This window comes from Harpia harpyja, chromosome 6 (assembly GCF_026419915.1).
Source record: "Harpia harpyja isolate bHarHar1 chromosome 6, bHarHar1 primary haplotype, whole genome shotgun sequence".
NCBI lineage: Eukaryota > Metazoa > Chordata > Aves > Accipitriformes > Accipitridae > Harpia > Harpia harpyja.
In genome coordinates, this window is record NC_068945.1 from 4,154,343 (window position 1) to 4,172,566 (window position 18,224).

Consider the following 18,224-nt stretch of genomic DNA (forward strand, 5'->3'; position numbering starts at 1 on the left):
CAAAAATCAGGACACACCCATAGCTCAATTCTATTTCCAAATAAAAATTACTTAATTCTAGAATCATTAGACATTTCCAAATCACACTAATTATTCTGGAATAGAAGAACTAATTTCCAAATAGTTTCCATGGTAGGGAGCTAATTCCAGTCATCTTTTCATAAACAACCCCTTAATCATCTGAAGAATCTGGTTAGCTTCAATAGGATCTCCCATTTGGGCAGCATAACCAAGTCCTAACTGCATGCCTGAAGGACAGGGAGGAAGAGAAGGACTGCATCACATAAAAGGCATTCTAGCTCTCCTTCTCTTTATGGGTACTGGCGTCTACAGAGTTGACAGAACAAGAGACTCTGCATGTTTTTAAGAAGCTAACATGCAGAAAAATTACTCTGCTGGTCAAAAGAGCCTATTAATCAGCATTCCTAAGCACAGGAATGCATCTCAGCAGTTAGCAATTTATTGTGGTGATTATAGCAATCTATTTGTGGTGCAAATGCCAAAAAGCAAGAGAGGTTTTAGAATTATTTTTCTTCATGTTCTTTGAAAATATGGCGAGCTTTTCCTGCACAGCATTGGTGATCCAACAGCCACATCTTTAAGAGGGAAAAAAAAAAAAAAAAAAAGCAGAATCATTAAAACCAGAGTGAATTAGAATTTAGACCCATCTCCTCCTCTGGTGTGTTGATTTCTGGCAGATAACAGCCAAAGAGAGAAACAAAGCACATGTGATGTTCTGCCGCCCATTACTTGACTCATGCAGACCCTGGATCTGGGATAGCCTGGAACATGCTGAGATACACCAGACCACATTTTTTTTAGAATAATTCACTAACTCAGGTTATGTCCTGTGTTTTAAAATAGTAAACAATCAGGGTATTGCAGTTCATTAGTGACCCTGAATCTTCCAGTGACACACCACGTGAATCACTGAAAAAAAATTACTATCTTGCTAAGCCTCAATTCCAACCAACTAGAAAACCCAAAATGTTTTCCAAAACAAAAGCTTATGCTAGCAACTTAATAAAAGGCTGAAAATCACAGTGGTGTCAATGGGATTACATGCTACTACTTTGAACGAAGGTATCATGTCATCAGTTAAAGACATTACTACAAACTACCGTACTCTTGTTAAGTTTTCAAACTCACTCACAGATTGTGAAGTGTGTCCTTCCTTCCTTACGCATGTACTTATGCTTCTGATAGTAGAAAACACTCAGCTGAAGTACAAGGACATGCACTATTCAAACTGGGGATGGACTTACTGCAAAGGAAGGAGAAATTCTGCCACTGCCCTCCACTAGCAGCAGCACGAAGGGGGCATATACTCCATCACCTAACGGAGATGGGCATTTATGTGCTCAGAACATCCTGTCACTCCCAGCAGCAACATCCAGCCCAATTCATATCACAACAAGTTACTAGCAAAGCCATGAGACAGCTGAGCTGATCCAGCAGCTTGCTGGATCTGGCTAGTAAATAAGAGACATAAATAAAAGGGATTCTTTCACACCCATTCCAACTGCATGATTTTTCCTCCTCTCTTGCTCTAGTTCTGGTTGCTTGCTGGACTTTTTCCTGAACCAACTCAGCTTTCCAAACCAACAGAACACTTTTCTCTATTTCTCTTTTTCTGTATATTGTTAGGTTATTGTTTTGCTTATGTGGTTAAGTGAGCTGAATCAACTCATAGAGGAGGTCAGACAAGCAGCATAACCAACCTCAGGGAGCAGGCAAAGAGAATTCCATAGCTGGAAGAGAGAGGTTTTTGCCTTTTGAGAACAGAGAGATGTTAGATCTGCTCTATCCTCACATCATTTCACCCCAAATGACAGGTACGTAAGTGACCTGCATACTTGCTGCTTTAACTCTGCAGGAAAGATTTTTCCACTAACGGGAAACCTTCCTCTGATTGACAGATTACTGCAACAAAACCAATGCCTTTAAAAACAACCCTCTCCCTCCCCTTTCCAAAACTGCTGCAATTTATTTGTGAACTGACTTTGGGAAACCATACAAAGGTCTTGCAGAGAGAAACTGAAGTAAATAGCATGTGTAGCAACTAATAATGCAAATCAGGTAGAGGCATGAGACTGTAAAGGCACGCTGCATGAATCATGCACATTCCCTGGCTGGGAATTTAGGGAGTGATTAGAATCACAGTACAGACTGTTTATAGTAGGAAGGAAAAGAAGACACCTTTCTCTGCATTCCCCCACACCCACACCACACAAATGAATCACTGAATTAAAGTGCTACTATACCTGAAAGGTCACTGCTTTCAATTCTCCGCAAGTCTGAATCAGCCCAGAACAACTTGCCTAGCTGGCTGTCAATAGCTAAGGCTATGGGCTTGCTCAAACCACTGAAAAAAAGGACCTCTCGTTCAGTTCCATCCAATGCTGCTCTCTCAATTTTAGGAGACCTTTCCTGTAGGTTGGTGAAATACATGTATCTGGAATAGGAATGATTAGAAGGGAAAAAAAAAAAAAAAGGTTTATTTGATCTTTCCACATCTTTGCTATATGACCAAGGCATCTTAACAAATGTCAAAGAAGTTTTTATTCTGACAAACAGAAACCAGCCAGCAGCAAGAAAACAATTTGATTCTCAAGACCTTCAGCCTGAATTTCCCCACATCACTATTTCAGCTACATACCCTTTCTCTGGATTCACTACAATGGCCCTGGGCCTATCTTGATCGCCTTTGAGCACCACTCCCATGGGTCTCCCATCCAGGCGTGTCACATTGATCACATTAGTAGCTTCGCAGGTCCAGTAGATATAGCGGCTGTAGATGTCAATGCTCAGATCATAAGGCTGCATATCTAGGTTCTGATTGGGAACTGGACTTGTCACAACAGTGAGGCTCTACAAAGGAAAGAAAAGCAACCCACAGAAAAGCATTTAATCTGATCCAACATGAGCAATTTTATTTGCTATGGATGCACCACATCAAACTACTGCTCAACAAAAGGAGGCAGCCAAAATACTATCATGAAGTAAGGAGACACCCAGGTCCAGTTGCCTCACCAACACCTTTGATCAGATACAGACACTTAGTCCTGATTTGTTTGTTGTAATGGCAATCATCTAAGTTGGTTGCAGCTCATGAGACTTAGCAAGTTTGACCAATAAGTCCAAATTGTCTCTATGCTGAAGATTCAGGGTCAGCTTCCATGTTTCCTCTGCCTTCTTGACAACTCTAAGTTCAGTTTGGACAGACCCAAACCCAGCACATTTAGCACTCCACAACAGAAACGCATCACCACTAATTCCCAAAGCTGCAGCTGAACAGATAAAAACACAGGCAAAGTGAGGACAGCACTTGAAATTCTTGCCTCATTCTCCTCCACCATCGCTGCCATCACACTTGGGGGACATAACATAAGGATGAATAATAAATGGAAAGGCAACTGCCAACAGACAGAAAGGATATCAGCTGGCATACAACAGTGACTTTAGAGCATTTCCAGCTAACACCTTTCTGCTTCAAAGTTCTTGCCTTCTACCTGTCCAGACCTCTGGAGTTCACATGCCTTTTTGGTTTTTTTAATTTATTATGTTTTTTAGAAAGAAACTGCATATTCTCCCTATAGTGAAAGGTGAACCTAACTGACATCTTTCATGAACTTTTCAAAAAATCTTACAAGGACTGATAACTCACAAAACACAGCCTTACATAATCTTTCTGGAAAACTTCATGCTTTTGAGGTGAGCAGCCTCCACCCTCTCACCCCCAAATTAAACTTCACCATAAAATTTGCCTAACTTTATTTGGCTTGTCACCTCTATGAAAGGGTGTGCCTACAAGTCTTACACTTGCTTATTCTGCTGAAGCTTGCAAAAACCTGGTGCCTTTAACTAGTTTTGGGTGTTAAATTATTTAGATATTCCAAAATTAAAAACACTGGTAAATTAAGAGTTAAGGCTGAAGGGTGTTTCAGCAGGATCCAACTACCACCACACCCACCACCAGAAACCACACACTCTTACAAATTAAACTGAATATAACACCTCAGTGTTGTTCATCTTAGTCTCCCACTCCTCCCCCATTCAAAAAATCAGGAAGAAAAAAAATCTATTTTAAAATGTGAAAATGAATAAGCAGTCATAGCTCACAATTAACCTCACTAAACCTGTATCACCTTTTGCCTTCTACCCTACTCTACTTTTTCTGTATTCCCCAGTCAAATACATTTTCCCAAGCCTGCTACATCTCTTATAGGTCACTAGTTTCAACCTCCCGGCTCAGTGCCTCCGTGGTTGATAACAACTCTCTTCCTATCCCCACTAGAACCTGGGAGGCTTCAGACACACCTGTGTGCTCACAAAGTCCCACCCTCTTCATTTCAGAATCAAAGCTCCTGCACCCTGCTCATTTGCAACTCTTCCTTCTCTCTGACACACTCCGTTTCTCCCAAGAAGCTTCCCATCCATGTTTCACTTCTCTCAAATATGGGTTTCCAAGAGCCCCCAGCCTAAAGAGAGCATTGAGCAAATAACGCACTGTGAACAACGGTATCTTTAAGTTGGCCTTCGTTTTCCATGTTTTATTTCCTGCTGCACCTCCCAGATCACCGGCTGAGGTCTCCAGAAACTCCAGATGCCACTTGTTTTGCTAAGTGACAGCTAGTAATCTATAGGAAGTCCATATATCTAAATTACCCATGTACAATCATTCATTGCTGGGTGTGGGGCATGCCTTCCTCATCTTTTAGTAATTCCATAACCCACAGGATACCTGGCTGCCATCCTCCTGTGCCTTCCGGATGATGTTCTGCCGAGAATCAATCCAGTACAGCTGCTTATCCAGGGGGTCATAATCAATGGCTCGAACGTTCCTCAGACTATGGATAGGGAGTATGATATCTGGACTCTGCTGCTCATCTATCACCATGCGATTAATTGCATTCTTCTGACTGAACAACAGAAAGGTTGTAGGAGCTTGATGGGTTAAAAAAAAAAAAAAGAGGGTGAAAGGGTTACACATAGCAATAAGGTTGTGTATTTGTACATTCAGTAACGACAACTACTATATGTAAACAGACAGCACCTATTATTTCATTCCCTTTCTCCCTCTTCCAAAAAAAAAAAATCAAAACAAAACATAAAAATCCCAACCTCTAATCTGTTTGGAAAGCCTTTCAAATGGCCTCTTTTTATGATAAATGTCTGAACGTGGATGAGACAGACAAAGATAATTTTGTAAGTTGCAGGACTAATGAATGTGAAGACTTCTGTCAAAGTCACCTCAAAGAAGAATGGTCAACCATGCCTTTCAAAGAACTGTCAATTTTCTTTCTAAAGGGGTCCCAGGGAAATGCAGCTCCACTATTTTTAAGTTGAACCTTTTGCTAGGTACAATTCTACTTGCAGAGGGAGCTGAGCAAAAGCCAGCACTGGTTCCTCATTTAGAGGTCCCAGGGAAGAGAGACTGCCATTAGAGTGGTTCAGTGCTGTTCCCACAAACCCTCTTTCTGCCTGCACTGGAGTGGAACAACAACTAATTCACAGGAAAACGTTCGGTGTGTGCAAAGATGTGTTTTCGGAGAAAAATCTATTCACTCTTCTCAAATTTATGTATCTTTCTTATTTTTAGGTGCTCATCTGGGAATGCTAACCTGCAATCAGAAAAAAAAAAAAAATCTGATGCTTTCCTCCAGCTTTCCAGATGCCTAGCAAAAATTTCCTGGACAAATCATTTTTTTCTTAGAAATACCATCAAACAACAGAAAATAAGACTTCACCACCCCATATAGCTGAAGTTTACTGGCTGCGTCTTACAGTAAGCGCACAAGGCATTTAATACATGATTAAAAAGTAGTTATCCCAGTATTACATAACTGGGTCAGAAATCAGAGGAGATAGTTAAAGCATTTTTCTCTTTTCACAGCATTCTTTTCAATAATGGTCTACCTGGAGCCACTGCTGTGCAAAGCGGCACAAGAGCCAGCAGCCAGAAATGCCGTTTGCAGCCTCCCTGAAGTTTGTACAATCAATTCTCTATAGCACAAGTCTGGAGAGATTAGCAGTGGGACACTGTACTCATTCAATCCAGCCTGTAAAACAGGTAGGGCAGCACCTTGGAAAGGGGAGGTAGCAAAAGTCTTCCAGAGAACATCATCACCTTGCTTTGTTATTTTAGGCATATGCTTTGAACATTTATTCTGGCTGCTGGGGGGAAAAAAAAAAAAAAAAAAAAGAAAAAAGGCAGGGAGGGGAGTTTCCTTGGTAACTAACACTCAATACTAACATCCTATAACAATCAAGCCTAATTGCAAGCTATTTTTGCTTTCTGGAAAACCTGTATTTCCCCTCCAAGCGTTTCTCCAATAATTTAAGCCGCCTTCTACTTAGGTCTAAACTGTGGAAGAAAGCACAAAAAAAAAAAAAGCAAAGCAAAGTTTATATGAATGTGTATAGCAAAATAATAGATTCAGAAAACATCAGAATTCTTACCAAGCAGTTAAGAGAGTAATGGAAAGAGAAAAAAGCTCAAGATAAAACAGTGCAGGTAAACATACCATCAGAAGCACCTAAAATTCTTTCCATTTTTCCCCAAAGACACCTTCTCACTGCCATTGCTTGGCTTCCAACTTTGAATTGATGGCTCATTATAAAAAGCAACAGCAGAATTTCTCCCCTTGAGTCACCACATCTCTGAAACAGTACCAATTTCAAAAATCCCTTCCCAGTTTTCATCATTTTCCCTCCCAATAGTCACATATTTTAACTATATTTTTGGAAGGCAAATGGAGTGCAACAAGCATGTCTCCTGTGTAACACTGCCTTCAAACTTCACGACGCATGGTAGGTCTGACGAGATACCAGATCTCATCAGAGCAGTGTGTCCTTCCCATAATTAAAAGAATCTATGCACACATGAGCAGGGTAATCCAGAAGGGAGGAACCGGCCTCTAGACAGGGCTTGGGCTAATAATAATGTTCAGGAGTACATAAGCAAGTAAAACAGGCAAGAGAAAGTTAAAACGATTCATGCTCCAATTATAGTGGCCAAGAAAAAAAAATTAAATTATATGCAGAGAAGCCTAAAGTCTCCGATTACCTACAAGTGAGAAGTTGGAAAATTCCCAGGTTTGAACATGGCAGAAGGAAAACTCCTAATACCTTACGAACGGCCCTGAACTGTACCGCGGGGAAATGGTTCTATCTGCTCACAACTTATTCCCTGTATTTTTCTCCTTCCTTTGTTTCCAAGAGCATTTTCACAAGAAAACATGACCTTTGATCATTTTGCTACTTATGCTCCACTGGAAGTCAAATTCCTCCACCTGCAAAATCACAGTCATCACCAGAGAGGTGCCCGCCGTGCCTCAAACTCACAGGAAGATGTGTGAGTGTTAGAGTACAAGAATCCAGTTGTCATGCAAGCGCCCCTTGTAATAAAAAAAGGAAAGGAGGAGTACAGGACACATGGGGGTGTGGAAAAGCAGAGCTTTCCGAAGAGCATGATTTTCAAAAAAATGCCATGAGGTGGCATTCGTGGAACAAGCTGCCCTGCTTTTGGCTTTAAAACAACAGCTGGATCTCTCTACACATACATAATGTGGATGAGATACAATCTGTCTCTCCGTACCATGAATCTCTTCACCCACTGACTAATCTGAATGACACCAGTGGAAATCAGCCATCCAGTGTGGCTGCCAAAATTATGAGAGCCTCACTGGCAGCCAGTTATTGAGAGATGGATAAATTATTTGGTTAGAAACTAATTACACACAGCCTGAGGGGCCTTGCGGTTCATATTCTGCACAACAATAAAGAAAAAGGGGGCTTGGCTGCACTGAGATCAGAAATCTGAAGTGCTGGGGAAGCCGTGGAGCCAAGCCTCTCCTCACTGAGAAAGAAACACTTTTAGGAGTGTGAGAGTGGCCCACCTCAGCATCTCATCAGCCAGCAAACACAGCTACTATAGAATTAAATCTTGACCACCTAAAGGCTGTGCAAAGTCCAGAATATAGACCAAACTATCATATATCCTTTATGTCAGGCAAGAATAGAAATAAATAAGCAGATAAATAAACAAGCAAGCAAGCACTTGAGGAGTGTTTGACAGACAGATAAAAAATGAAAAGCATTTTGAGCTTTTCTGTTTACACAGATTTAGCCGAGTCACTGAAAATGTTCACTAACAGCCACTCTTCTTATTTTATGGTGATACTGGTACGTTGCAAGACTTTTTTTTTGCTTTCATTATCCTGTCTTCTCTAAAAAGTCAGTAGGATTTTAGTATTAGAAAATTATATTTAAAAATACATAAATTATATTTAAAAATACATAAATTATATTTAAAAATACATAAATTATATTTAAAAATACGTATTTTTATTGCCATCTTTATCCAGTCATATATCCTGCTTCCTATGGAGGAAGGGAGGCTAAGGAACCAAAAATTTTTCAAATACACATTCAGTATTAAAAGTAGAAACTAGCTTTAACTTGGCCTATCGGCAAACAAGCTTCACCATTTCACGTAAAAATAAAACTCTTCTTTCCTCCAAGTACAATGCTTGCATCTGTTACTAAACACATCTGCTTCTCTGTTTTATTTTCATTCATTACAGCTTACCACTACAAGTCCTGTTGTCAGAGTTCAAGGAATAGTGTGCTGGGCAGCCACAGACAAAACCACCAACAGGGACTGCTAAGCACAGGTGAGAGCAGTGACCATTGCTAGACGCACACTCGTTCCAGCCTGCCTGCCTGGAGGAATGGAAGACCAAGATGTCCATAACGTAATCCAAATGCCCTTGGATGATAGTTCGGTTCTGGCCACTGGTCTTGTTGGCTCGTTCAATGCTACGCCGGCTCCAGTCTGTCCAGTAAATGTAATCCTGATACTGAGTCAAGCCAAATGGGTGAGGCAAGTCATCAGCTATAATCTCACGGTCAAGGCCTGTTTCCAAAATGGAAGGGAGAGAAAAAGCGGAATTATATGGGGACAAACAATATGCTGTTTAATGCTGTTTGACATGTCCCCTGCACGGAAAGGTTAACACATAATTAATTACTTTAAAGTTACTATTTCATTATTACAGAAGTAAATTATAAAGTAATGTGCAATATTCAAAAGACCATCCTGAAGTCTCAGAGCATATCACAGAAATGTGCTAATCCTGCTTGCAATTCACAGAAGAGAATGTATTTTACTAAAGAAAAAAGTCTCAGCTTTGAAACTGATCAGGGTTCTTGGAAAGATTCTGTCCTTTCCCTCCTCCCTGAAACAAACAGGATCCCTCTGAAGGGGATGCAGGATCCTGACACTGTATTCCCAGTTCAGCATCTCTTGCACCACATTTGGTGCCTGCTGCTTACAGAGAGAGAATTGTACAAGCTTAATAAAATTCTACATCGTATTATGAGAGAAATTAAATGCACAAGGTTAAACTAACCTGTCTCTGGAATGTCTTAACAGGAAGGAGCAGTCAGAAACTCAAGGCAGGAAACAGTTAATTGTGTATACCATGGAAATGTTAAGAGACCTTAAGGAGCAGGGCATGGGTGGGGGAAATTATTTCAACCACTTCATTGCCATGGGATGTCCTGCCGTCTAGTCACAGAAAATGAATGGGAGATTACAAAGCAAGAGGTCACTCCCTCTTTGCACAGAGAAGATGAGGATGCACAGCTCTGCACTCTGCTGTCACTAGCCACAGGCACAAGGAAGATGAAATTCTAATGCTGTGTCCTGTTCCACGGCACACAGGGGAACACTGAGCCAGCCTCAACAGCCCACCAAAATACACGAGAAGCTGAAGAAAGGCTTTTTTATTACATATAATTCCTATAATGCATTTTCCTGGTTTGATCTTTTTCTAGCTTTGTTCCACTATTGCAAATGTACTGTTTAAAGGAGACTACCTCCTTTAGCTTTAAATACTGGCTAGTGATAACGCTAATCTGAATAATTTGGCACACAACAAGGCAGTCTACTCCTGTGAATGCCAAGAAGTTAAAAAAAAATACTGTGCAAATCTGAGAAGGCTTGGGTCCTCAGTACGCTACCCTGGGACAGTGAAAGAATAAAATATTCCACCTCCATTTAGCTGTAATGACCGGTTTATAAAACAATCATACACACCCCAGCATGAGAGAGAGCCCCCCTGGTGACCAATACTATAGCCAGGAAAAGCTCCTTAGTGTGCAGGATACTGGGGGAAAAAAATGCCTGAACCCTGAGAATACCAACAAAGATTAAAAACCAAATTGTATTAAATTATATTGTGAAAAATGTCCAATAAGCTGTTGTTATCTTGGCTTTCTCTCTATCTTTCTACAGATGATGAAGCGTTTGTTATGTATTTGCCAGTGCTCTTTCAGAGCAGCAAAACAAGACTCTCAAAAACACTGGGAGCTGACAGCTCTGTCCTACATATAACTGAAAACATGTACAGCTTGTATAATTTTAACTTTGTGAGCAACTATATCACCTACAAGAAAATTGAGGTCTCGCTAAATGCTGTGTTGCACAAACATCAATTATAGAAGCAAATGTTAAAAGCATGTCAGTTTGAAAAAAATCTATTTTTGTCTTAAGATATGTATCTTCACATGATTTAAGCAATAATTTGCCACAGGGAATGGTGAAAAAGCAGCAGCATCCCCACGATGCTGCCCAGGGCTCTGGGGCTCACCTAGCATGTTGGAGGATTCTATCAGGTTGGTATCGAGGTCAGTCCAGTACAGTCGTCTTTTAGCGTAATCAATAGTTAGGCCATTAGCACGTCCCACATTCGGTACCAAAGTAGTCCGCTCACTGCCATCCATAGCAGCTCTATCAATCTTTGGCTTACCACCCCATTCAGTCCAGTACATAAACCTGATTAAAAGGACAAAAGAAAAAAAATAATCACATTTAATCCAAAAAAGAACTCAAGGGGAAAAACAAAACAAAAATCTGTAGAAAGAGTAAGAGAAAAACAAGAGCTGTAAATTCGAGCATTTATTAGGCCCCATTACACTAAATGTTTTTTCAAAATACAAGCAAGGAAGTGAGTCAAGTTTCCTCAAAATGCTTCCAACATTATTTTTTCCACTTGGAGCTGGATTTTCATCAGCAAGTTCTATATGAAAGCACTTCAATCTCAACTAATCTATGCACGTCAGTTAAGAGGCAAAAGGTTGGCAGTTGGGCACCTTCATTTATACCTGGTTATTTAGCAAGATATTTTCCATGGCACTTAGCTTCTGTTTCTATTCAGTTGTCCATCAAATGAAGGAATACAAAAAAGTAGGTATGCAGGGCACTTTGGCTAGTAGGTGCCACTGCTCATCTCCACACAACTAAGTCAACCAGCCACATTAACAGTGTGCTACATTTCAGCCAAGGGCAGAATGACACAAAATTGTATGGCATTTCCACTGGAGCAGAAGTACAAACTATTACATACTCACATGCCAGTTTATGCCTCATTTGGCAGAGGCACAGACTTGTACATGTTTTGGTTTTGGTTTTTTTTTTAGGCACTGTACAGTAGAGAAGGCTGTATATTTGACATTTGGTGGCTAGTTAGCCACTTCTTCCAAAATGTAAACCCAATACCATTTTAAAAACAAGTGAGACATAGCTAGCCAATTGTTTACACCTTTCTGCTTTAATACCTCTAGTAACAAACACCTGTGAAATGCTTTTAATTTCAATGAACTACACAGTGGGAAAGGTTGCTTCAGAAACCGATTATCAAGGGGCAACTATTCTTTAGACACCGTTTCTTAAGATTTTCTTAAAATTTTGCAAGTATTTTGTGCATAAATTTTGCAAGTTGTATACAGCATGGACCTAAGTGTTAGAATTGCTCCCACGGTAGCAGTGCCATGAAAACTTCTATGTAAAGTACAATGACATAGCTCAGCTATAAGATAAAAGGAAAACCAGGCATTCGGACTCAAAACTAAAGTAATTTTTTTTTCTCGTCTGTGGTGAAGAGACAAAGCACTGAATTACAATAATCCTTGGAAAAAATTATTCCCAGCGTAAAACTAGAATCATCCATAGCAACCTTTTGTTACAACCAGATTTTGAGTAACTGGATCTAACAATCTGGTCTTGGATGCCCTCTGATGTACTTGTCCAGGCAGCCCCTGGCACGTCAGGGCTGAACCCCATCTGTGTGTCCCACTGGGGGCAGTGCAGAACTCTGACTAAGCACTGCGACAGTTGCCACCACCTTGTTGAAATGAAGCAGGAGGAATATGTTCCAAGTTCTCTGCATTGCTGCAACTCTTGCAGCATCACTGGAAACTGTGATAAGTTCATAACACTTGAAAATGAAGTTCCCTCATTTGCAAAATAAGAATAATACAATGTTGGTATAACCTCAAAAAGGGTTTGCAGTAATTAGTTAATGTCAAATGAGCATTTCATGCTAGAAGAGCTATTTCAGAAGCTAAATAGTTTTTGCCTTGCCTTGCCCCGCTCCTTCCTCCCTCCCCCTGCTTATTGCCCTACTTTTGCTATTACATTTGAATCCAACTGAGAAGTTTCTTCTCAGGAAATCTTTCATTTTGGGGATAGGTGGGTATAATTGTTTCCACTCGTTCTCTGCCCTTGCTTCCCCTGTCCATACCAACTAAAAAGGGTCCTTTATCTGAAGAAACAAACACCTTCCTTATTCTTGGACAATAAGCTTCACTCACCCACTCTCAAGTTAAATCATTTAATACCTTTATTGGACCCTAACTTGTGATAAAAAGGATCCTCATTTTTAAAAGGACAAATATTTTCTTTTCAATGCTATAGTCCTTTTCTAATTAATGAATTCCATAAACCTAAAACTACTTTGATTCTGTGGTTAATTAAAAAACTAAATATAAATCCCTTTTTAATGAGCTGCTCTGATTTTTTTTTTGTAGTATTCTTAATGATTATTCAGGACATTAAGAGAGTATTCCTCCAGCCCTCATACTCTAAATTACCAGGCTGTATTCCCCAGCTCAGCTCTCTCAGGATTTACAGGCAATGCCTAACTAACATGCCCTAGAGAAAGCATTACGATGTTGTTTTTCACCGCTCATAAACATGAAATTAAATCAGCAAGTTACCCCTCAGCAGGGTCCAATGCCAATGCCCGGGGACTATCAAGATCTTTCCACACCAGTACTTGGCGATGCTGTCCATCCAGCTTTGACACTTCTATACGATTTGTTCCAGTATCAGCCCAATACAAGTTCTTCCCCAGCCAATCTACAGCCATGCCTTCTGGGTAATCCAAGCCAAACTCCACAACGTGTTCCAGTGCGCTGCCATTCATAAATGCTCTGCTGATGGTCTGTAGGGATACAAAGATACACAGGCAAATTAGAAATTTTACCAGTCTGTCATTGGGCTGGTTGTTTTCTTTGTTGCATTTTAAACACTTTCAGATTTTAGGCATCTCATAGGAAAGAGGATCTCACAATATGCTACTTATTTGCAAGGCAAACAACGCTGCTATTCAGAAGTAATGATTTACTGTACTTTGTGAATGCATTCTGTGTCAATTACAATAGCGTTTCACTGGGGAAATAAATGGGATAACTAGTCTGGTTCGATTAAGCAGTCTGCATGCCAAAGTGACCTTAATAACTCAGTGCCAACTTTGAGGGGGAAATATTTTGGCTCTCCCAGGACGATACAAAAGCATCGATGTTATAGCATGGAACACTATTTAAAGCAGCCTAATGAAAAAGTTTGGGACAGAACAGCAAACACGAAAACAACCTAACGACCGATTAGCTCAGTATTGCAAGTGCTTCAGTATTGACGGTTTAATTTCATTTCACTAAGCATAATTTCTTCTCGGTCTTTTATTCAAAAGATTTCTTTTAACTCTTGCCATCATGGATCAGCCTGTGATAGCAGATACATCCAGAATTGTATTATAATACTCTATCAGAGTTTAGGCATTCCCTGTTTTACTACAACCACTTATAAACCTGAAAGTAAAGGAATAAAATTAGGATGGTACAAAATTCTTTTTGGCAAACATGGGCTTCCTTTCTGTGTCCTTAATATTCCCCTCTACACACACTCCTCATACTCCTAACCCATTAGAAGTTTACACAAAGATTGATTTTTTGTTTGTTTGTTTACTTCCCATTTTGGATGCTACCTGCTAATTATGCCACTTTGTGACAGTACACAGCAGGGAAAGTTTATATCCCAGTCTTCATCTGTATCACCCTTAAAAATTGATCAGATCATTGTTTTCTTTTTATTTCAAACACAGCTCAAATGAATACCATACCTAAAGAGTTCAGCCAAATCACCTCTCTCAAACTTAAACTCTGTGTTTTTAACTTCTACGATTCTTCAGTTGCAAACGTCCTATTGCTGGCACAGGTCTCAACCCAACTGCAGAAAATTTCCTTTTATTAAAAACTAATTTTTGGTGCCCACAATTCTGACTACATCTACAACCCATGAAAAACAAAGGGAATAAACTAGACTCACTGATAACAGAGATAACAGGTTTCCGTGTATTGTCTGTATTCTCCACTAACAACCACATTTAAACACCTACCCTCAACATTTTCTGATTTGTCAGTCTAGACCCTAGACCTGTTTTACAAAGCCTGTGATTCATAATATGTCTCACATGCAGTAGCCATGTAAGTTAATAAATAGCTAAGACCCATTGTCACTTCCTGACCCAAGACAAGGCTTCCCCTGTTAAACATCTGGCAAAACATCTGTGATCCCCAAAACCTTCTGCCATATGGCATTCTTCTCAGCTTTCTGCCAAACAAATTAATTTTTGCAAACTTATCCTTTATGTGAAAATGTGTACATGAGATTTAAATGATGTGGTGGGTTGACCTGGCTGGACACCAGGTGCCCACCAAAGCCGCTCTATCACTCCCCTCCTCAGCTGGACAGGGGAGAGAAAATATAACGAAAGGATCATGGGTCAAGGTAAGCACAGGGCAAGATCACCCACCAGTTACCATCACGGGCAAAACAGACTCGACTTGGGAAAAAATTAATTTAATTTATTACCAATCGAATCAGAGTAGAATAATGAGAAATACAGCCAAATGTTAAAACACCTTCCCCCCACCCCTTCGTTCTTCCTGGGCTCAATTCTACTCCCGAATTCTCTACCTCCTCCCCCCACAGCAGCGCAGGGGGATGGGGAATGGGGGTTGCGGGCAGTTCATCACACGTTGTCTCTGCTGCTCCCTCCTCCTCAGAGGGAAGACTCCTCAACACTCTTCCCCTGCTCCAGCGTGGGGTCCCTCCCACAGGAGACAGTCCTCCACAAACTTCTCCAATGTGAGTCCTTCCCACAGGCTGTGGTTCCTCACAGACTGCTCCAGTGTGGGTCCCTCCCACGGGCTGCAGTCCTTCAGGCACAGACTGCTCCAGCGTGGGTCCCCCGCGGGGTCACAAGTCCTGCCGGAAAACCTGCTCCAGCGTGGGCTCCCCTCTCCACGGGGCCACAGGTCCTGCCAGGAGCCTGCTCCAGCGCGGGCTTCCCACGGGGTCACAGCCTCCTTTGGACACCCACCTGCTCCGGCGTGGGGTCCTCCATGGGCTGCAGGTGGATATCTGCCCCACCGTGGACCCCCATGGCCTACAGGGGGACAGCCTGCCTCACCATGGTCTTCCCCACAGGCTGCAGGGGAATCTCTGCTCCGGCACCTGGAGCATCTCCTCCCCCTCCTTCTTCACTGACCTGGGGCTCTGCAGGGTGTGGCAGTACATCCCGCCCCCCCCCCCATCCTGCCAGCAGGAAACGAAACTTCTCCAGGAAGGGAGAAGGGGAAGGAAACCCTGGAGGCTGCAGGTTGAAATTTGTGTGATGTGCCACACAATCGAGATGTGCCAGGTACACCAAGGTGACCCTCCTGGCCAACAGAATTAAATGACCACAGGTCAGATTCGACAGGGGTATAAACGGGGTCCCGCCGGAGGACACGCTGGAATCAGTCCTCCTCGGAGCAGCGGGTCTGCAGTCGGGGACTCCCCCTCGGGTCGGGGCACCGCCTGAGGTAACTCCTCGAGGGAGAGAGCCCTCAGCTTTTAGGTGAGTGATACGCGCGTTTTGAGCCATCACTTTAAATCTTGGGAATTCTTAAGTCGGCCGTGTAGTATTAATTCTCTTTACATCATTGAGCCTGTGGTTTTATAAAATGTTACCGGACTTCTAACTAACTTTTGCTGAAGAATAAATCTGATTTTTAACACCTGTTGGATTTGGTTAGTTGTACATCCGTAACACAGGGTTGTTTCTCTTACATGTGCTCACTCCTCTCTCTGACTGCAACTGCTCTTGCACAGCTTTCCCCCCCCCCCCGCTTCTTAAATCTGTTATCCCAGAGGTCCTACCACCGTCGCTGATGGACTTGGCCTTGGCCAGTAGCGGGTCCATCTTGGAGCCAGCTGGCATGGGCTCTGTCGGACATGGGGGAAGCTTCTAGCAGCTTCTCTCAGAAGCCACCCCTGTAGACCCTCTGCTACCAAAACCTTGCCGTGCAAAACCAATGCAAATGATTTATAGGAGAGAATGCTGCTAGTATAATGAAAATGTATGCCATTCTTAGTTAGAACAAGCTCCTATTCCTTAAATCTGGTAAATCGCATTTGTCAATCCATTCTTAAGTATCTCAAGAACTTTGTAACAACTTAATAGCCAATACGGAATAAACCTCTACCTTCAGTGAAATGTCAGTCCAGTAAATCCGATTGTCTGTCACATCAAAATCCAGAGCAGAAGCTTCCTTGACTCCGGTGAGTGGAATAGCAACGTTGTTGTTGTTCGTTTCTAAAGAGATTCGTCTGATATCTGCTCTTCGAGAAAACAGCAGGAAAGCTTCTGGGACAATGCAGGTCTTCATATCATTGATAAGCTCTAAGCCTATGGGGCAAGCGCAGCGAAGGCCTTGTGGTCTGTACAGACAAAGATGGCTGCAGCCGCCGTTATCCTCTGCACAAGGGTTTGTACCTAAGCATGCAACAAAAGCAAAAGCAATCATTGCAAACTGACTTCAGTTGGAAGATGAAGCCAGTTCTCACATGCACCAACGACACTGAGTGCTTTACAAAATACATAGAGTTTTTCACCTTTTATTCTCTGAGCAAATTAATTTTTGTTCATTTCCTGTAATGCTTTAGACACATGTTACTCTACTTGGCTGGAAAGCCAGTACTTGTTTTCCTGACCCCATGAAACATACCCAGCATTAGGGAAAGGGATCTGGACTCCAACAGCTACTGATGTTCCCAACTCCCAGCATAAGCACTGAACGGACGATAAGTATGTGAGTAAGCAAGAGTATGTTCTGCTGCTTTTTACAGTACACTGGTCCAGTTACATACCCCAATTGTGTTCCTAAAGAAGAAAAATTTGCAGATCTATTTTCACATCCATTCAAAGGTGTTTTCTTTCCAGCTCTTTGCAATACTAACTTGTGTACCTGCACACACTGGAAATCCACCTACTGAGAGCGGCCCAGCATTACCAAGCTCAATTAGCTAAACAGCTGGAAAGAGGGCTGCATTTAAAGCACATGTACCTTAGGGCATCCTGCTAATGTGGTAGCAGCAACACAAAGATATACCTCAACTATATTTGAGTAATTTCCTGGGGTACAATCCAGACGTGGCAGCAAGAAGCTGCAAGCCCTGCCCGCATAGAAGGATATTCAGGGAAAAGTGATGAGTTCTGTGATGCTACAGTTACACTGCTACTAGTGTTTGGATAGCCAATGATAGCCAATTTAAAGCTAGATCCTGCTTTTTTACACCACAGACACTACAGGGCAGAAAGTACTTCTAGTTATTTTTAAAGATTATTTTGGAGTATTAATGTGAAAAGCACTGAACAGGCTAACACTGGCTCATTCTTAGCTTTTGCATACTGGGAGCACGTGTTCAGATTGCAAGATGAAAAGCTGCTACAGCTGCAGCTTCATAAACAGCTGGCCTAATCGAATAGCTGGCTGTTACAAAGAGAAGTTCTCATTTTCCGTGATCCTTCTTCTCCCCTTACTGGACCCAGGGTTGTTCAGACCTATGAGCTGTTCCAAATCCCTAAGCAGCAGAAAATTACCCATTTTGGGGGGGTGCCTGGCTGTTTTCCAACTTGACATTATTCCAAGTATAGAGAACTGAAGCACCTCACAAAAGACCTTCCCCATCCCATCAAACTGCAGCCTGCAGTTATCATGCAATAGAACTGGATTCTGCTCATTTCTAAAAATCTGACCTGGTATAAAGT

At 41.7% G+C, this 18,224-nt stretch overlaps 1 protein-coding gene across 2 annotated transcripts in view; it reads right to left on the reverse strand.

Moving 5' to 3' along the window:
• Positions 1–18,224, reverse strand: part of LRP6 (LDL receptor related protein 6) — a 125,260-nt gene that overhangs the window by 14,337 nt on the left and 92,699 nt on the right. For both annotated transcript variants that reach the window (XM_052789669.1, XM_052789668.1), the window contains exons 9-15: positions 16,660–16,949; positions 13,066–13,292; positions 10,659–10,843; positions 8,594–8,920; positions 4,745–4,947; positions 2,660–2,871; positions 2,265–2,455 (exon numbers count right to left, since the gene is read on the reverse strand). In XM_052789669.1, coding sequence (XP_052645629.1) covers positions 2,265–2,455; positions 2,660–2,871; positions 4,745–4,947; positions 8,594–8,920; positions 10,659–10,843; positions 13,066–13,292; positions 16,660–16,949 — 1,635 coding nt within the window. The remainder of the gene's footprint in view (positions 1–2,264; positions 2,456–2,659; positions 2,872–4,744; positions 4,948–8,593; positions 8,921–10,658; positions 10,844–13,065; positions 13,293–16,659; positions 16,950–18,224) is intronic.